This window comes from Salvelinus fontinalis, chromosome 4 (assembly GCF_029448725.1).
Source record: "Salvelinus fontinalis isolate EN_2023a chromosome 4, ASM2944872v1, whole genome shotgun sequence".
NCBI lineage: Eukaryota > Metazoa > Chordata > Actinopteri > Salmoniformes > Salmonidae > Salvelinus > Salvelinus fontinalis.
The window spans coordinates 37664598-37685643 of record NC_074668.1 but is presented as its reverse complement, the minus strand read 5'-3'; the positions used below and the strand labels follow the sequence as shown (position 1 = coordinate 37685643).

Genomic DNA, 21046 nt, shown 5'->3' with positions numbered 1-21046 from the left:
CTGTAGATGTCGACACTTTCACCACCCTTTATGAAAGGATGCATTTCTTCATGTCTCCGTCCTCTGTGTCTATTCGTATTTTATCTGCAAAACAACCAAACAGCCATCTATAATTCTCTGTTATGACTTCAACATTAATGTAATATTTTTTTCTATGAGGTAAGGATCATAGATACACTATACCTGCTACGGTCTTTTTGTCTATGGCAAGCAGGTCCTGGTACAGCTCTTTAGCTGGATTCAACTGGGCCAGCTCTGACCCATGGAGCCAGATCAACAGCATTCTGTTCCCATGGTCCTGGTAGCTCCGCTTCCCTACACACAAGCAGTGAACAGACTAAATGAGAACGTGTTCTCAGTCCACTTACCTGGTAAAATAAGGGATATATTTAATAAAATAAAGCTAGTGTAGAAGCTTTCCTTATTGGGTTTGGGACACAATGCCAAGTAACTACAGAACAATACTTTAGAATCCCTCTTGCCAGATCTTTACATTTTGTATTTATAATCAATGAGTTATTTTCTGATATTCCTGTGAATGATTACTCCCTGAGCTACACTGGGTTGTGTCACCTGTCCACTGCTCCTCGATGGCAGCCACCTGCTGCTCGGTGAAGTGCCAGTGCAGCGCCAGCCTCTTCCAGTCATCCGGCTCCAGCAGGCGGTAGGCCAGGTGCCAGGCGGTACCGCGGACATGTTTGCTCTCCGCGCGATGGTCTAATTTAAACGTCAGCGGAGACTGGCTGTGAAGGTTCTCATTAAGCTCAGTGTTGGCCTGGAAGGGTAATCACATTAAGTCACCTCCTGAGAAAGGGCACAAGCTTCACACACTGAGCACGGTGTCCACAGACAAGCACACGCAGGCCCATGCTTATTGAATGCCAGAGCCATTTGTTTTGTGTGTCAGGTAAGGTTGGAAGAAACACTATAAAATTGACAATGAAATTGGTTGTTGAGCATTTCAGCACAAATCATTTTTTTCACAGCCAGCATTAATGGTATTACAGGGATTCATCTGGAGTTGTGATGTTAGGAAATTAATAATCTGTGATGAATGTAATCTTTGATTTCCAGCTCCACTACAGTGCGTGGATTAACAGATGACTATAGCAACGTATTAGTCTCATTGATTGATTAAATTTACAGAACTGTATCATTTAAAAACACATACAGCCATATCACTAATAGGGAGGACTCCCATAACAGTACACGGTCTGCATTCTTTCACAATTATATAAAATAAACAAACACACAATGAAGTTATTTATTTCCATTATGGTCCTCTATTACCCTCCTCCATGTGAAATATCTCTCTGCCTTGATGATCATGTCCACGATGATGACCTCGTCTGCTCGGGCTGCCACACCCAGTGCTGTCTTACCCTGCTGCTCAAAACAAAGCAGAAAACATTGAATGGGAAGTTGCAGTGAAAAGGAGAGGGGTCAAATTCAGGTTAACATCATATTTGTGGTTGTCCATGTTCCACCTTGTCCTGGAGGGTCAGGTCCATCCCAGCTTTCAGAAGCATGTCGACAATGTCCACTCTGGCCAGCTCTGCTGCCACATGCAGGACAGTCTGGGACCTCTAAGGAGGACAGACAGGAGCTCAAGGTACAAGTTGCCCTTTACCACAGATCTAGAGTCAGATTACCAAACTCAAACCCATAACCATTACAATGACTCTAAATCATTAGTTGCATCCCAAAAGGGACCCTATTCGCTACATAGTGCACTACTTTGACCAGAGCCCATGGGACAGAGAATAGGGTGCCATTTGGGATGCAACTGATGATTTCAAAATAGCATTAGGACTGAGTGCACATGCATTGTACATACGTGATCAGTGATGTTGATGTTGCAGCCAGCCTCCAGCAGTGTGTGGATGACAGGGATGTGACAGTTCTTCACTGCCAGGTAGAGAGGAGCCTGGAGGTGCTGCCAACAGAGACACAACCAACATGGACCATTAGATAGGAACTCTCTCGGATGTCAGGTCACTTACTACTGAGTAATTACTAGGATAACATGTTGGCTTCATTCATGTTTGACCAAGACGTAGTACGTAGAATCCTCTATGCTCACTCTCACCTGGTTTTGTAAGTCCATCTGGGCCGTGTTCTCTATCAGGAGTTTCACCAACGACGTGTGGCCTTTCTCTGAGACAGAGTGTAGAGCACTGCTTTGGCCCTAAGGGGGGTGGTAAAGTACTATAGTAGAATAAACTGGGTCTGGAGGGATCCTTCCTTTAATGATTTAGTAACTTTGCCTAGTGGTGACCATTATACTGACTGGTTGGAGTGTGTGGTTGGTGTGGTTTGCTGGCGTACCATGGTGACAATGTTTGGGTCACAGCCTGCCTCCAACAGAGCCTGGACACAGTCCTCATGGGCAGCGTCAGCAGCCAGGTACAGAGCCGTCTCCCCAAGCTGCCCCAGATACATCACTCATTGATCAGCTATTGACCTAAAGCAGCTACTGTATGGTGTAGGCATTGAGCAAACACAGTCAAACATGCTGGCAATCAAACAGCTCCAGACAGTGTTTCCAGTGGGACTCTACCTTATTGACTTCATCACGAGTATCAAAGCTCTTCAACAGTAGCTGGACGGCATCCAAATGGCCATTGCTGGCAGCCAAGTGCAGAGGTGTGTCCCCATTCTAGCAATTAAAGAAAGAGGAAAAGCAGGAGGAGAGATACACAGTAAACAGGAAGGGGAGATGGAGAAACAGCCAAACAGTCATACAGCCTCCTACACACACACACCTGGTCTTCCTCCATGGTGGCCATATTGTATGCCTCCTCCATCAACATCTGCAGCATCTCAACAGAGCCATGCTCTGCTGCCGACGCAAACGCCCTGTGTCCAGACTGAGAAAGAGAGAGAGAAGGAGGGGGAAGAGAAGAGGAGAGGAAGAAAAGGGGTCAGCTTACTGAACTAAGGCAGCCCAACCAACATTTGAAATGGATGCAATGGTTACTGATACTCTATGTCTATGTGATTACCAGGTCCTCTTTGTCCAGTTCTTTCATCATCAAGTCGTAGATAATGAACGTCACGATGTCGGTGTGGTTGTTGATGGCAGCACAGTGCATGATGTTCAGTCCCACCTGAGAACAGATAATACAACTCACCATCTCCATGCATGACACCTCAAGACAATTTGACATATTGGATTCTCCAATGGCTATGTAGAAATTGGCTCGGTGGTTGATTATTGTAATTGACATCCCAGATGGCTGAGATGTCAGAGAACTTAGGTCTGACCAGCATCACAAGGAAAGAGATATCTGAGACACACTCAAGGCCTTCTGGAATAGCAGAGATAATGTTTTAAACAGAGGTTCCCTACCACATTCTGAACACTTGGGTCAGCACCACCATGCACAAGCAACTTCAGGATGGTTACACTCCCAAACCAGGCAGCCAGGTGGATGGCTGTCACTCCATGCTATGTGAGTATGTATGGAAGAAATAGGGGGAGAGAGAAATATAGGGAAAGAAAAAGACAGAGGGAGTTGAGCCGTTTCATTTTCACAAACCATGGCCAACCTCTCCACCTGTCAGATTGTTTGTTGAAGATGACAAGCTTAAAATGTCACCATCACTAACAATGGAATCGCGTTGTGTCGTCCTACCTTGTCCGCTTGATTGAGATTTGCTCTGCGCTGTAGAAGTACTTGGACGGCCTCTATGTTTTTTCCAGCTACTGCATAGTGCAGGGCAGTGCGATCATGCTAGGATCAATGCATGGGACAAGTTAATCGAACAAGTGACACAGAGCAGAATATATGGTGATATTAACTGCAGTGTGGCTAGCTGCAGGTAGCTTAGCGGTTAGGGGGTTGGGCCAGTAACAAAAAGGTGGCTAGTTCAAATCCCTGAGCTGACTAGGTCAAAAATCTGTTGATCTGCCCTTGAGCGAGGCACTTAATCCTAATTGCTCCAAGGTCACTAATGGCTGATCCCTGGCTGGGACCCCACTCTCAGGTGGAGTGGGATGTGCAAAAAACACATTTCCATTTCATAATACACACTTGTACATGGTGAAACAGGACAAATATAAGCACCCCCTATATGACCTTCGGTGTTCCATGGACATGAGGAAAGACTCACCAAGTTCTTTGCGTCGACATTGACCGCCCTCCCCAGAAGCTTCATGGTCTGTACATCATTTATTTTTGCTGCGTCAATGTACTCCTTCTCTAGCGCCAACACTACAAACACACAACAGAGACACAAGGTGCTTCACAATAAGTAACACATCAAAATGCATGTTTTTCTCCAGAGAAAATGTTCTTCTTCAGAGCGTGTGAAATAGGAGTTACTTTGAATAGTATCAGGGTGGAATTAGTCATGTGTGTGTGTGTGTGTGTGCCCTATACAAACACAGCTCTTTCTCTGTGTTTGTAGAGCCTATACATCTGTCACGGGTAATGATTTGACTGGATGTGAACACCCAGTGTGCAAAGAGCTTGTAGGGTATGCCTAACACACCTCACAATCAAGAGGATAAGGATATTCATTGCTTGCTTTGATCTGTTGAAGAATTTGCTAGCATGAATATTCACAAATGTTGCTTAACATGTGATACCATAATTACAAGAACACACTTTACAATCCTGTCAAACAGGGCAAATGCCAGGCTGTTTCCTCGGGCTATAATTCTTAAATTGGACCTTAACCAACCACCTTAGTCATCAGTGTTTACTTAAGTTAGATGACTTTGATAAAAACATTTAAAAAAATCTAAACGGGCTTCCAGTCACTCACCCATTTATATGAGTGCGCACACACACACACACACGCGCATGCGTAAGCACACACACAAACCTGGTACTCACACATCTCTTTATTATCGTAGCTGTTGTCTGTCTCCTTGTTCTGTATAAAGTCTGTGAATCCCTTCACTGCTTTTTTAGAGTTTTTTTGTGTTTTAGGGTTCAGGTTTAGTTCCTTCAGCTGTGCCCCCATCCTCTCCTTCAGAGACTGTATCTCCTTCAAGGACCTTTTCTCCATGGTGAATATCTGGTGACTTCTCCCTGGAACCTGGGTTTGATCCCAGTCTGTCTGCTTTATACAACCTCTGCTTCTCTATACTTGTCTTGACAACCAACCATGTAGAATTACTGAATTAATGCAGAAAGTCTGGTCAGGAACTTGAGCAGATACTGAGGAACCTGAAGAAAACTCCGCACTGTCAAATACACAACAGTCTGGTAACCCTTTCTCTTATACTGGTGATATAGCATACACTGAAGCCCGTCCTGCATAAGTTATACAAATTGGTGTGGGAATGGAGAAATGTATGTACATTTCCTGGGCTGGAGGGCTGACGTCTGTTTGCTCTAGAAGCTCACACCCTTCACATTGAGTGCATGATCAATATTGTGTCATGCACTACCTGCACATGCAGTCTAACATTGGAATAAACTGTATGAGTGCAGAATCATGAATCCCATCTTGTCATTCATCTATTTGATTAGTGACTAAGCGCCTACATGTTTGTAAAGTAGACTATCATTAAATTATTATGAATCTAAGCTCCAATCTAAACTACAACAGTAGTCCAGGTCATATGTGTGTTTAAATGAATTTGTACTAGCTAGGGTTGGGCGATGTCAGATGTAGACTGACATCGCCCAACAGGGTTTCCCAAACAGGGTTTCCCAAACTCGGTCCTGCCCGAGTTTGGGAACTCTTACAATACGAGGTCCGGAGCCTGCTGGTTTTCTACATGATAATGAATTGCACACCTGGTGTCCCAGGTCTAAATCAGTCCCTGATTAGAGGGGGACAATGAAAAGAAATGCAGTGGAACTGGCTTCGAGGTCCAGAGTTGAGTTTGAAGGTGCTAGAGTTTCAGTATGGAACGAAACAGGTGTGTGTGTGTGTGTGTCTCGCGCACATGATGGAGCAAAGTGACAGTCAACTGATGAGGAACGGGCTTTCTTACCATAGTGAGTTAGGTTATAAATCATGAGCTGGATAGAAGCAGTCTACTCTGTTCAGAACTGGATAATAATTGCTTTGCCTCATCCTCCTGTCATAATAGGCTATTGTTTGTTCTATCTCATAAAGCTGAATAGCCTGGCCTAGGCCTATGGCTATAGACTTTCATTCTTGTTATTTTTTAAAGTGGCAACTTTAAGACAACAGTACCTTCTCAGGCTATTAGAATATTTGGGAAATAGGCTACTATTCATAACTTTAATTTGTTTTAAAGTTATGGTAGGCCTAGTAGGATATATTATAGGCCATTTGGTTTTAACTTCGCATGGATGGATTTTTCTGACCAGATGGATAATGTTCCTTAATTAATAAGCTTGAACTTGATTAAACTTGTAATTAGATTTTTCTATAGGCCATTGATATTGTTGGTTCGCTCTCATTATTAGTCCCATGGCTACCCTACATTTGTAGGCCATTCAAAAAACTTTTTGAGATGGAACTCAGATTAATTCATTGTTTGATCGGGAGAGAATGCATGCATAAAATGATGAAAGCATACTATATCCCAAACTCAGTCATATCGAATGGAGAGACAAGGGAATATAGCCTACGTTTTTTAAAACAGCTAGACACAATATAGTTAATGAATAGGTGTAGACTATGAGGCCCATGTATCTGACAGAGCGAGAGCGAGGATATTTTCTGACTGGACATTTTCCGCTGAAATAGGCTATAGCAAATAGGAAGATAGATTACTGGGAATGTCCCTTGTCTGCTGCCCTGACCGACTCCGTTCTAGGCATTCTGCGTGGCGTCAGTCAGTTCAAATAGGCTAAACCATCGTCTGTCACATCACGATGTTGTCACCATTGACGATGGCTGTCAATCTTCATCGATAGACGATTCTATTGTAATAGCTTCATTTGTACTGTACACATTAAATGCTCAACACAATGACACAAGGAGAATAATTAATTGAGCCACATTTACAGTGGTGGCAAGTTTTATTTTCCATAAGAAAAATAGCATATGAAATTTGAATACAATAATATAGCCTATATTTAAGTTATCTTATGCAAAAATACACCATCTCATACTGGTATTCTATTCACAACCCTCTTCTCCACATACACGTGTTTAAAAGACTGAGGATCAACTCTATTGATGCTTATTATTCATTACATTTAAAACGGTGCAACACAAGATGCAAAAACACAGAGTTCACTCCTTCAGCAGAAGGTAGTAGTCACTATAGACACCAGGGTTGCCTCCTACAACGTTTCACAGGAGGACAGCTCATAATAATGGCTGGAATGGCGTAAATGGAATAGTATCAAATACATGAAAACCATGTGTTTGACCACCATTCCATTGATTCTCTTCCAGCGATTACTATGAGCTCATCCACCCCAATTAAGGTGCCACCAGCCGCCTGTGGTTTCAATGGTCGGCTTAACACCTCTGTACATAATAGAATGTCAGTTTGGCATAGAGGAACTATGTCACTACCTTATCCGCTTGAATAAATACAAAATAGTAGCTGGCAAGATGTAGATCAGAGGTTATTTTTAATGTGTGCATTTTGCACGTGGTTAGTTTGCATCAACTACCTTCACTAACACCCCTGCAAAAGTTCTGCTTGCTAACTAATGACCATTATGACTTGAAAAAAACTGCACAAGAGAAAAATGTATTTATTTTGAAAGTAGTGCATCTTCAATGCTTGAGTAAGCAATCCAAATTCCCAGCAATCCAAGAAGTACTAGGTAGGTAGGGATGGTTGCTAGTAAGGTCACCAGCACTCCATTCACCTGAGATCAAGGTAACAGTCAGTCATTATCACTGTCTGAGCATAATACCTCATACACAGGATCGTCTGGGAGTAGTGTGTGTTGTCACCAAAGCTGCATCACCTGAAGAACTTGTCAATGGTGTTCCAAGCTGGGCCCAGGGCTTTGGCCTTCTTAGAGGGGGGTGGGGGAGACAAGCCTCTCCTGGAAGTGTAGCAGAATAAAAACACAGCACATTTTACTGCGGGATTCTCACTGTCTGCACCAGTATCTGCAACCATCTTATTTTGATCTACCACACAACATGTTGAATTAACTCCTTTGTGAATGTGCTGACTTTCAAACTAATCTCTCTCTTTTATGTGTGTAAGGAGGTGTAGTCATACCTTTTGCTCTTGCCTTTCTGCGGCGCTCTCTGCAGGGGCTGCTCTCTCTCTGTGGAGGGAAACACGAAAAACTCCATCAGATTCTTCCGCTAAAACCAGAATGACGACTGTCTATGTCCGGCAAGTCATTTGTGTTAATTTCAGAGCTATAAAGACTAATCTCCCAGGCAGGATAGTTAACTTCTTTGGGGTAGGGGGCAGTATTTTCACGTCTGGATGAAAAGCGTGCCCAGAGTAAACTGCCTGCTACTCAGGCCCAGAAGCTAGGATATGCATATTGTTAGTAGATTTGGATAGAAGACACTCGTTTCTAAAACTGTTTGAATGATGTCTGTGAGTATAACAGAACTCATATGGCAGGCAAAAACCTGAGAAAAATCCAATCAGGAAGTGGGAAATCTGAGGTTTGTAGTTTTTCAAGTGAACGCCTATCAAATATACAGTGTAAATGGGGTCAGATTGCACTTTCTAAAGCTTCCACTAGATGTCAACAGTCTTTAGAATGTTGTTTCAGGCTTCTACTGTGAAGGGGGAGCAAATAAGAGCTGTTTGAACCAGGGGTCTGGCTGAAAGCCATTAGTTTAGTTACACGCGCAGCTGTGAGCACGAGCTCTGTTCCCTTTCATTTCTAAAGACAAAGGAATTGTCCGGTTGGAATATTATTGAAGATTTATGATAAAAACATCCTAAAGATTGATTATTTACATCGTTTGACATGTTTCTACGAACTGTAATGGAACTATTTTTTACTTTTCGTCTGAACTTAGTGCCTGCGTCTAGTGCATTTGTAATAGTAAACTAAACCTGCAAACAAAAAGGAGGTATTTGGACATAAATATGGACTTTATCGAACAAAACAAACATTTATTGTGGAACTGGGATTCCTGGGAGTGCATTCCGATGAAGATCATCAAAGGTAAGTGAATATTTATAATGCTATTTCTGACTTTTGTTGACTCCACAACATGGCGGGTATCTGTATGGCTTGTTTTGGTGGCTCAGCTCTGTACTCAGATTATAGCATGGTGTGCTTTTGCCGTAAAGCTTTTTTGAAATCTGACACAGCGGTTGCATTAAGGAGAAGTTTATCTTTAATCCAATGCTTAAAACTTGTATCTTTCACCAACGTTTATGATGAGTATTCCTGTAAATTGATGTGGCTCTCTGCAGAATCACCGGATGTTTTGGAGGCAAAGCATTACTGAACATAACACACCAATGTAAACTGAGATTTTTGGATATAAATATGAACTTTATCGAACAAAACATACATGTATTCTGTAACATGAAGTCCTATGACATCTGATGAAGATCATCAAAGGATAGTGATTAATTTTATCTATATTTCTGCTTTTTGTGACTCCTCTCTTTGGCTGGAAAATGGCTGTATGTTTTTGTGTGACTAGGCGCTGACCTAACATAATTGCATGGTATGCTTTCACCGTAAATACTTTTTGAAATCGGACACTGTGGTTGGATTAACAAGAAGTTTATCTTTAAAATTGTGTATAATTTTGACTTGTATGTTTGAGTAATTTTAATTATGAGATTTCTGTTGTTTAAATTTGGCGCCCTGCACTTTCACTGGATGTTGGTCAGTTGGGACCTTAGCATCTCACGTACCCTAGAGAGGATAAGGATAAACTGGGAGAGACAGTCTTTCCATTGCCAGGATTAAATGGGTGAAGAAGGGATTTACCAGTGGCAGAGAGCAGGGAAGGGGAGCCCCCACAGGGTGAAATGAGATGTCTTCTTTCTCTCAAAGGGAATCAATACAACTCCAGCACTGGCCTCACACTGACCAAACAAATCCTTCTAGTTTTAACCATAAGACTTCAGGACAGTGTAATTCATTTTCAGGATGGAAAATAGATTTCAGTGTTAACCTAAATGAATAAAACCAGACAGAAAGTATGTAGAAAAAATAACTGACCTACAGTCAGGTCCATAATTATTGGCACCCTTGATAAAGATGAGCAAAAAAGACTGCAACCCTGTTTTCAGTACACCAGCCCCTCCCCTGTTTTCAGTACTCCAGCCCCTCCCCTGTTTTCAGTACTCCAGCCCGCTCTCCTGTTTTTAGTACTCCAGCCCGCTCCCCTGTTTTCAGTACTCCAGCACCCTCCCCTGTTTTCAGTACTCCAGCACCCTCCCCTGTTTTTAGTACTCCAGCCCGCTCCCCTGTTTTCAGTACTCCAGCCCCCTCTCCTGTTTTTAGTACTCCAGCCCCCTCTCCTGTTTTCAGTACTCCAGCCTCCTCTCCTGTTTTCAGTACTCCAGCCCGCTCCCCTGTTTTCAGTACTCCAGCCCCCTCTCCTGTTTTCAGTACTCCAGCACCCTCCCCTGTTTTCAGTACTCCAGCCCCCTCCCCTGTTTTCAGTACTCCAGCACCCTCTCCTGTTTTCAGTACTCCAGCACCCTCCCCTGTTTTCAGTACTCCAGCCCGCTCCCCTGTTTTCAGTACTCCAGCCCCCTCTCCTGTTTTCAGTACTCCAGCACCCTCCCCTGTTTTCAGTACTCCAGCCCCCTCCCCTGTTTTCAGTACTCCAGCCCCCTCTCCTGTTTTCAGTACTCCAGCCCCCTCCCCTGTTTTCAGTACTCCAGCCCCCTCCCCTGTTTTCAGTACTCCAGCCCCCTCTCCTGTTTTCAGTACTCCAGCACCCTCCCCTGTTTTCATGTACTCCAGCACCCTCCCCTGTTTTCAGTACTCCAGCACCCTCCCCTGTTTTCAGTACTCCAGCACCCTCCCCTGTTTTCAGTACTCCAGCACCCTCCCCTGTTTTCAGTACTCCAGCACCCTCCCCTGTTTTCAGTACTCCAGCCCCCTCCCCTGTTTTCAGTACTCCAGCCCCCTCTCCTGTTTTCAGTACTCCAGCCTCCTCTCCTGTTTTCAGTACTCCAGCCCGCTCCCCTGTTTTCAGTACTCCAGCCCCCTCTCCTGTTTTCAGTACTCCAGCACCCTCCCCTTTCGAGGATAACGACACTAAGCCTTTTTCTAAAATGTTTTATGAGATTGGAGAACATATTGGGAGGAATCTTAGACCATTCCTCCATACAGAATCTTTCCAACTCCTTGATATCCTTAGTCTGCGCTTATGGACGGCCCTTTTCAATTTAACCACAGGTTTTCAATGGGGTTCAATTCCAGAGATGGAGAAGGTCATTGCAAAATGTTGATTTTGTGGTCAATTAACTTATGGATTTTGACGTGTGCTTGGAGTTATTGTCTTGCTGGAAGATCCACTTGCAGAAAATGTCATCCTCCTGGCAGAGGCAACATGGTTTTTGGCTAAAATGTCCTAGTACTTGGTCAACTTTATGATGCGGTTGACCTTACCAAGGGCCCCAGGACCAGTGGAAGCAAAATAGCCCCATAACATCAAAGATCCACCACCATACTTTACCGTAGGTATGAAGTACTTTGTCTCCATACAGTATGCTTCTGTTTTTCGACACCAAACCCACCACTAGTGTGTGTGGCCAAAGAGCTCCATCTTCATGTCATCTGACCATAGCACCGCCTTGACTTTGATAAACGGCATTGGCACTTGGATTGGAACCGTTTCTACGGTCAGATAACATGAAAATATAGGTATTTTATGTCAAAACCTGGTTGCCTCTGCCAGGAAGCTGACACTTGGCTTCAAGTGGATCTTCCAGCAAGACAACAACCCCAAGCACTAATCAAAATCCACAAAAATCTACATTTTGCAATGGCCATTTCAGTCTCTGGACTTGAACCCCATTGTAAATCTGTGGTTTGAATTGAAGAGGGTAGTCCATAAGAGAAGACGAAGAATAAAATATCCGTCCCAACGTGTTCTACAATCTCATTAAACATTTGAGAAAAAGGCTCAGGGTCGTTATCCTCACAAGGGGAGGGTGGTGGAGTACTGAAAACCAGCTTTTCCCAAATTTCCTGCATAAAATATAGCTCAGTATTTGTATTATTTATTTTATACAGTCTTTTTTGCTCATCTTTATCAAGGGTGCCAATAATTATGAATAAAAAAATAAATATCCTAAATAAAAGCTAGACATTCAGGAAGAATCAAAAATTCTAATTTATGAGTATTTTTTGCATGGCTGGATTACCAACCGAGCACGCAGGGCACATGCCCAGGGCCCCCGGTTTGGGTACCCATTGATTTAAAAAAGTAATGTTTGAGCATAAGATCACAGGGTGCGGGGGGCTGACCTTTCAAAGCTAGCATTTTCAATCGCTTGTTCTAGGCCCACCATGTGGCCAATTGGCATGGTATTGCATGAGAGGGTGTGGCCCTTGGGCCTTTACCATGTTGCTAAATTTCACAATTAGGCATGGCAAAATGCGTAGAATTGCAGAAAACATTTCCTGTAAAACAATTTTTTTTCTCTATGCCCCCGACACACCTCTTTTTGATCTAGAAAAATACTGAGTTTTACTCAATATATAACCTCAATTTACAATCTCCTGGATTACATATTGAGTAGGAAGAGGCAGAAACAGGACCCATGCAAGCACTGGGGATGAGACTGGTAGTGGCAGCACATAGAAAAACAGAGTGGAGAAGTCCCTGGTCTATTTGAATGACAATGGCAGTAATGCATGATCATTCAGTAAATAAAAAATCTCTGAAACACGGACCTTTGTGGGCAGCAGGTGGTGCAGTGTGGGTGGTGCGGTCCACAGATGTCAGTCCTCCAAGCTCATGCAGGACTTCCTGGTTCAGACAGAGGTCAACGTGTCGGTTAAAAAGGGTGAGGTCATTGGTGTCCTGGGTCTCCTGACACACTGGACAGGTGAGGGCGGGGCCTCTGTGGTCACGTGACTCAGGCTTGGGCGTAGTCATTGGCCGAGGGCCACCGGGGGACAACAGACAAACCCGAACATGAGGGTCACTTTGAGATGAAACCTTCAGGGTGTTAGGGTCTGTACCTCCATGTATAGATACATCTCCATTTGGACAAGTGTTAAGGCAGACAGGGTTCAGGCCCACAGTGCTTAGTGAAATATTAGCTGTACTAGTCTCATATAGAAGTAAACCTGTAGTGGACTCTGTATGATCACCTGCACTTGAGTCTAATTGAAGGCCCACTGAGTCGAACATGCACCTACTGAGCAGCTCCCTACCTTTCTCCATCGCCCCCTCCTCCCTCTTCCCTCCAGTTATCTCTTTCTCCACCTCCTCCTCACAGACACTGGGGCCTCTCTCTAGTTCTGTGTCTGTGTGGTTGTTTTGCCCCATAGTAACCCCACTGAGACACTGGTCAATGTGTCTGTTGAAGACTGTCAGCTCTGTGGTGTTCACCTCCCTGAAGCATACAGGGCAGGTCAGACTGTCTGTCCTTGGCTCTGTTGAACAGCATGATGAAGTAGATGCATGAGCTGTAAGTTCATGTGTCATTTTGTCCGAAGCTGTCAATGCACTCCTAGAGATGTGTGTCTCTGCTGATATATTTGTATTCTTCGGAGTGTGTGTCTGTGTCCCTTTGGGGTTGGTGGTCGATGAGGCTGAGCCCCATCTGGTCTCGAAGCCATTCCAATCTCCCTTCTCTGGTGGGTCCTCTCTCTCAGCTTGCAGCCGCAGCCTCTGGGCGTGAGCTCTCTGCAAGAAGGACTGCTGCTTCTCCCCAGTCCTGCCTACCTCCACCCCTCCCCGGCTAGGTACCCAGGCGTGACCCTCCTGCCCCTGTCTCTGCTGTACCAGGGAAGGGCAGGCAGAGGGCTGGGTCTGGCCTGGAGGCTTAGGTGGATGCTCTTTCACAGGCTTCTGGAAGGAGATCTGGGAGGTGCTACTAGAGTCAGTCTGTTTTTTATGGAGAAATCCCACAATGCTTTTCTGCAGGGGTTTCTTGTCGTCAGCGCTGGCAAAACTGGAAACCCGAACGCCTGCAGACACGTAAGCGTTGATTTAAAACTGCAGTCAATTGTTTTATTCAAGCTTCAAGTTCAAATATATGAATTATTAACAGAATCAGTAGAATGTACTTCATATATTATTGTTATATACAACATATATGAAAGGTGATATTAATGTATTTTCTTGCCAATGGGACACCTCATTTAAACCGACGGGAGAAGGTAAAGTAAGATTACCCATAAGCCTCAGTCTCAGTGGCTGGGGGCTGACGTTGTCGATCTCAGTCTTCAGCAAGTCCTTAGCGACAGCAAAGAGCTCTTCCGTCGTAGCAACAGCACACGGCAACGTCCACGCTCTGGTTTTCACCTCAAAGTTGACATTTTTCAGCTTCAACGTCACCGTCTTGCCCTGGAAGAACACAGAGCAAATTAAAGGGTGAAGCACAGATTAAATCTGGTTGGACCTGGGGAAGGAGTCAAAAGGACAGAACAGACATTGACTGATAGATGACACTAAGTGAAGAAGGGTCAAAGGCATTTTTCTGGGAGAGTGATGGTCATTCCGAAGCAGCCTATTCCCCAGGCAGGCTGAGGCTCACACTGGTCCCTGGTGGTCTCCATAATGGCTCTCCATTTCCTCCAGGTATCAAAAGCATATTAGGGCTCAGTCAGCGGGTGATGGCCGTGCCAAGCCAGTTCTCTCTATCGATTGGGATGGGAACAGACGCTCTGGTAATTGTGAGATGCTGGTTAGAGACAGATTGAGTCTGGGAGCCAACACTAGCGCTGAAATGTTTTAAGACCCCAAAATACCCTCTCTATGGAAATATTCTTTCTGTTCAAGAACCCTTTTCTGCTCTCTCTTCCCCAGAGGAAAGAGTCATCTGAGGCAATCTCAATGCACAGAGCAAGAGGCAGGCAGTCAGGCAATGGCTGTTCACAATGGTGCTGAATACTAACACACCGGCCATAACAAACAGTTCCATGTGTTATGTACTGTCGAACGGCTCTGCATTTCACAAAATAGCCACAAAAATTAAAATACTGGAGTTCGATTTCAAACATATACTACAATTATTTTTTTTACTATGAATCCAATAGGCTATCAGAAGGTGAATTTGAGTTTAAGAATATACTGTTTAAGAATATAAATGTGCTATACAACTGCAATATATTCCAGTAATGACCTATACTATTACTAATAGTGTACTGTAATCAACTGAGCTGTGCTGTAGCGTACCTTGAGCGCCTCCTTCTGCAGGTCCTGAGCCAGGTCTTGGCACAGCTCCCTGCACAGAGAGAACTGCTCCTCTAATGCACTCATCTCTCCAAAAGTCCTAACAGAGAATGAGGGAGATAGAGAAACATGTTGGATTGGATATGGGGAGCATTCGAGTACCATTATTTATCTATGTATTTCACATATATGTTGCCAGAAAAGAAAAACAACCACCTCTCTGTACTCATGCTTTTTCTCTCTCCGTCCCTGTAAGTAAATACAAAAACAGACAGACTCAGTCAGATGACTTGAACTCATTTTACAGATGAATTTTCTGTATAGTTACCCCTCTCCTCCCTGCCCACCCCCCTCTGGTTGCCCGCCAGCACCTCTCGATAAGTGTGGAGCCCAGGCCCATGGAGATGTGGAGGAAGTGATGCCAAGACGTCTCAGAGAACAGCAGGGTCAGCAGCGTCATCTCCTGGCCAAGATGGGAACAGCTGGTGATACCTAGAGCTCCCAGCATCTTCTCTGTCACCTTCCCAATGCCTGGGACCTGGCACACCAAAAGACCATCATCTGTATTTGTAAGTCATCAGCCAGCAACATGTTCCATAAACAATCACCTAGAGAATGCATACCTTAAAATAGGCTGTCTAGGTTTAAGGGTAGGCGTACTACAGCCTACCTTCCGGACTGGCAGGTCTTGTATGAAGTCTATGACAGCCTGTCGGTTAGAGGGGAGTCTGTACTGGCCGTTGGGTTTGTTCTTATCACTACACACCTTGGCCAACATCATGTTTGGGGCAATGCCTAGAAGGAAAAAAATGGGGGGGGAAATTATATCTATATGTCTATATACACACACACATACATACATGCTTGATGTAACTATACACAGAATATGATGATAAAGCTAGCCTGGGATTGTAACATATCAAATATTCCCTGAGGTATTTTAACACAACTAACAATGTAACTCTGAGGTATGTCCAAAAAGGCACCCTATTCTCTATGGGCCCTGGTCAAAAATAGTGAATAGAAAATAGGGTGCCATTTGGGACTCATCCAATGTATCCTCCAAGGAACATGAACACACAGCGTCTCTCTCACCTGCGCTGGCAGTTAGTGAGGTCTTCTGCTCGATGCGGAAGCGCATCTCTCTTACCGCCTCCTCGGCACAGGTCCCAAACACTTCCACCTCTCCCCCAGCAGCATCCTGCAGACAGGGGGAGGAGCTGGGGCTGTTCTCAAACAGGACAGGAGACAAACCTTCTACCTCTACTGTCTCTTGTAGATCACCATGGTCATCGACTAGAGAGAGAGAGAGAGAGAGAGAGAGAGAGAGAGAGAGAGAGAGAGAGAGAAAGAGAGAGAGAGAGAGATAGACAAGGAGAGAAGGTGTGAGATAATGAGAGATGATTCACAGAAGAGTATCCATGTCTCTTATCGTCTGCTCCCCTTGTCCCTCTTTACGCTTGACAGGTGGCAAAAGTGAACTAGATAAGAGAAAGAGACAGAATACACAGACATAGTTCTAATCCCTTCTAATTCACTTTCTCTGTCAGGCAGGAAATAGAGGAAGAATGACATGAGGCTTTTGCTATTAAGATCTTAGTAACCCTCTCTCCTTTTGTTACATCTTCCATATAAAATGTAGCTGCCTTATACTACATCTAAACTACTTACAGTCTACTCTCAAAGTTGTCTTACAAATGAAAACTTTATCACAGTCCGTAAACCACAACTGCAATATTGGTTTAAAAAAAGCTATCCAACAGTGTAACAAACAACCATAACTCTCAGTTATGACATAGTAATCCACTGTGTTTAGACATCTGACCTAGCACTGACATGGATCTAGCTACCTCTAGCTGTCCCAGTGTTGTTGATGTGGAGACGGTGGGTACGGAGGGCCTCTGGCCAGCCTCTCCTCTGCTCAAGGTGGTCACTGATGTCCAGGTATGCTTCGTCGAGACTCATGGGCAGGAAGTGAGGGTCATAGTCTGCAAAGACCTCCCGGACCTAGCAGAGATTTAGGATGATTAGGGACTCATATGTCTCTTTGGGGAGGATTTATATATACAGTGTGTGTGTGTGTGTGTGTGTGTGTGTGTGTGTGTGTGTGTGTGTGTGTGTGTGTGTGTGTGTGTGTCTCAGATCCTTACTTCAGCGCTCACTGCTCTGTATTTGTCAAAGTTGGTTGGAACAATAACCAGGTTTGGGCAGAGCTTCTTTGCGATGAAGCCAGGCATGGCGGCACGAACCCCAAACTTCCTGGCATGGTAGTTGGATGTCGACTGAGGAGAGTGGACAAAACACATACGTTTGTAGAGATAAATAACCTGGGGTTCAATATGGGATATGTGTTGTAGTGCAATAAAAGGACATCTTTCAGATCCAGTTAGAAGACTATAAACCAGTTAATATGTGAAGGAGAAAGATCCCCGGATATGATCCTCCCTCTGGGTAGCAATGATGAGACATTTAACAGACTTGGCTTTGTTATTTTGACATCACATGATAACTGGAGACAATTGGTATGACGAATGAATGACAATCAAACAAAACAACCACTACACTCATCTACATGATTTGTCTCTAGCGGGTCTTGTTGGTCATAGTCTTGTGTGGCCAGCCTTCTAAATCCTGTCTCTTTCACGAGAAGCCTTGGCTTCTGAGGCTGTTGGTCAATATATACGTTTCTAGCAAATGAACAGTCCTGTTCATGGCGTATGGAATCTCACCAACATGCTCATGGAACCCACGGCCATGGGTTTGTCCATCAGGTCAGGACAGTCTCTCGTCTCCACCGCAGCAAAGAAGGCATCCATATCCACATGCACGATCACACGGCTCAGGTCACGACCCCTCTCCAGGTCAGAGGTAATCTTCTCCACCTACAACAAGACGTTCAGAGGTGACAGCTTCAAACAAATTATAACACAGAAATATATACTGTAGAAGTTATACTGTAAACCTACTGTATCTGTGTGTTAGAGGTCACATAATACTTATTTGTGTAGGTGTGTGTGTGTATAGCCCTGTACCTGTGCTTGCGCTTTGGTCAGCTGTTGCTCAGTGATGTGTGCTTTCTGCAACATCATCCTCTCAATGCGCTGGTTCACCTGCTGTTCCTTCTTCAGCTCGTTCTCATAGAACCTGGAGCCCTGCAGAAGAGAGGGAAACAGAGAGGTGGGTGACCTCCAGTAACAGGCCATGGAACACTGTGAGAAGAGAACCCACTGGACCTCAACAGACGTGGGTTTGTCAGTTCCTGTGCCATTAGAGTAAGGTAACTAGCTAGGGTATTGACTCAAAGTCTAGGGTGTTCATTTGGGTGTTTGGATAAACAGACAGAAGTTCTCAACCTGTACTGTACCTTGGAGGAATCCATGATGATCTTGTTTATCTTGTCCCTGTTAAGGCCCTCCATTCCAGCCTTGTTGTCATTGAGGGCCATTCTTGAGAGGAAGCCCTCCCCACTGGAAGAGAAGGTCCCCCCTGTCGCCATACTTCCTTCAAGTGAGACCCTGCATTGAATACATAAACCAAACAAAATTTGCTAAGAAGTATTATGGTAAGTTAACTAGCTTGCTAGCTAACAAGCTAGCTAGCAAAATATGTATTCATCCATAAAAGTTGGTTCCACAATGTAAAATAATCTAAACAGTTAGTAATACTAGTTTCTAACTATCCATGGCAAGAATAATTATTTAGTTTGTTTACGGTAAAAGTATATTCTTTGCCTATGCCTCTTCAGGCTTGAGTTCTGAATTTGCTTCCGCACTCTACGTCAACTAGGGGGAGGTGCAGTTTCCTTGTTTACGGATGTAGACCACGCAACGCGCATATAAACAAAACCTTCAAGAAACAAATTCAGCGACAAACTTTTAACAGGTGTCGAAATGTTGTTGATTTATGAATAACGTGATATTAATACATTAATTTATTAAAACAATCAAATATCACAATCGGTTTCAGGTATTTTGAACAGTTTCTGCATAGCGGCGATGTCCTAACCAGAGATAATGGAGGAATTATCTTCCTTTCTCTACCACCTCTGACCTAACAACCACAGGCGGAGTCCAAGGTTTGTGTCGTCCCCATAGAGATGTATAGAGGACTCTAGTGCCCAAAATATAATTTATGCATGAGCAACGTCATTGAGGACTTTCCCCATTTTGAAGTAAGTCAACCGAGTGAGACTTCCTATGGGTTAAGGAATGATCACATAATTCCATCCAGGTCAGCAGGAGGGATCAGCCAATGAATTATACTTGTGAGCAAACATTCCAGAACTGCAAGTAGCAGTAAATCACCAACAGTGATACTTTTTCAAACAATACATTCCAGGTGGCAGTAAGCACAATTTTGTTTGTTAACCAACTCATAGAAGTAGTAAGAAGAAAATGGACTACTTCAAAATGGAGATGGCCACAATGGCGCTGCCCATGCACTCACAGAAGCCCTACATTTTTTCTATTTTATTCTTGTTTGCATAGTCTCTATGCACACTCACAGGGCCCTACAAACTACGCACATGGATACTCCAACACACTAACACCATAATTTGCTCGCACATACATTTCTACTGACTACTCACATACAATCATCATATACGCTACTGTTACTCTGTTTATCATACACTATATATACAAAAGTATGTGGACACCCCTTCAAATTAGTAGATTCAGCTATTTCAGCCACACCCGTTGCTAACAGGTGTATAAAATCGAGCACACAGCCATACAATCTCCATAGACAAACATTTGGTTTCCATGTGTTTGATTCCATTCCAGCCATTATTATGAGCCGTCATCCCCTCAGCAGCCTCCACTGGATGCCACCTTTCCAACAAGTCAGTTCGTAAAATGTATGCCCTGCTGGCGCTGCCCGGTCAACTGTATGTGCTGTTGTGGCGGGTGGCGCAGTGGTCTAGGGCACTGCATCGCAGTGCTAGCTGCGCCACAAGAGTCTCTGGGTTCGCGCCCAGGCTCTGTCGCAGCCGGCCGCAACCGGGAGGTCCGTGGGGCGAAGCACAATTGGCATAGCGTCGTCCGGGTTAGGGAGGGTTTGGCCGGTAGGGATATCCTTGTCTCAGTATGTAAAATGTAATAAAATGTATGCACTCTACTGTAAGTCGCTCTGGATAAGTGACTAAAATAAGTGATAAGTGACTAAATGACTAAAATGTAAATGTAAAATGTAATTGTGAAGTGGAAACGTCTAGGAGCAACAACGGCTCAGCCGCAAAGTGGTAGGCCACAAGCTCACAGAACAGAACCGCAGAGTGCTGAAGCGCGTAGCATGTAAAAATTGTCTGTTCTCGGTTGCAGTACTCACTACCGAGTTCCAAACTCTCTCTGGAAGCAACGTCAGCACAAGAACTGTTCGTAGGGAGCTTCATGAAATGGGTTTCCGTGACCGAGCAGCCGCACAAAAGCCTAAAATCACCATGCACAATGCCAAGAGTGGGTTGGAGTGGTGCAAAGCTCGCCGCCATTGGACTCTGGAGCAGTGGAAACGTGTTCTCTGGAGTGATAAATCACCCTTCACCATCTGGCAGTCTGACGGACAAATCTGTCCCTATATATATAGACCCCTCAGTTCCAGTGAAGGGAAATTTTAACGCTACAGCATACAATGACATTCGAGACGTTTCTGTGCTTCCAACTTCGTGGCAACGGTTTGGGGAAGGCACTTTCCTCTTTCAGCATGACAATGCCCTCATGCACAAAGCGAGGTCCATACAGAAATGGTTTGTCGAGATCGGTGTGGAAGAACTTGACTGGCCTGCACAGAGCCTTGACCTCAACCTCATCGAACACCTTTGGGATGAATTGGAACGTTTGAC

The 21046-nt window shown here is 44.3% G+C and overlaps 2 protein-coding genes across 2 annotated transcripts; both read right to left on the bottom strand.

Moving 5' to 3' along the window:
* Nucleotides 1-28: 28 nt before the first annotated feature.
* LOC129853703 (ankyrin repeat and death domain-containing protein 1B-like) lies at nucleotides 29-5187 on the bottom strand. Its single transcript, XM_055920041.1, has 15 exons — nucleotides 4845-5187; nucleotides 4117-4217; nucleotides 3639-3737; nucleotides 3353-3451; nucleotides 3006-3110; nucleotides 2766-2870; nucleotides 2561-2659; nucleotides 2329-2427; nucleotides 2090-2188; nucleotides 1838-1936; nucleotides 1488-1586; nucleotides 1291-1386; nucleotides 574-775; nucleotides 184-315; nucleotides 29-84 (listed from the first exon to the last, which is right to left on the bottom strand). The coding sequence occupies exons 1-15, from the start codon at nucleotides 5017-5019 to the stop codon at nucleotides 29-31; spliced, it is 1665 nt and encodes a 554-aa protein (XP_055776016.1). The 5' UTR covers nucleotides 5020-5187.
* Nucleotides 5188-6923: 1736 nt separating this feature from the next.
* On the bottom strand, nucleotides 6924-20716 carry polk (polymerase (DNA directed) kappa). Its single transcript, XM_055920025.1, has 16 exons — nucleotides 18919-20716; nucleotides 18572-18722; nucleotides 18240-18359; nucleotides 17937-18089; nucleotides 17358-17489; nucleotides 17058-17214; nucleotides 16303-16503; nucleotides 15878-16002; nucleotides 15579-15745; nucleotides 15424-15456; nucleotides 15211-15307; nucleotides 14208-14379; nucleotides 12756-14000; nucleotides 8129-8177; nucleotides 7866-7946; nucleotides 6924-7763 (listed from the first exon to the last, which is right to left on the bottom strand). Exons 2-16 carry the CDS (start codon nucleotides 18701-18703, stop codon nucleotides 7760-7762), a joined length of 2868 nt encoding a protein of 955 aa, XP_055776000.1. The 5' UTR covers nucleotides 18704-18722; nucleotides 18919-20716; the 3' UTR covers nucleotides 6924-7759.
* Nucleotides 20717-21046: the final 330 nt, after the last annotated feature.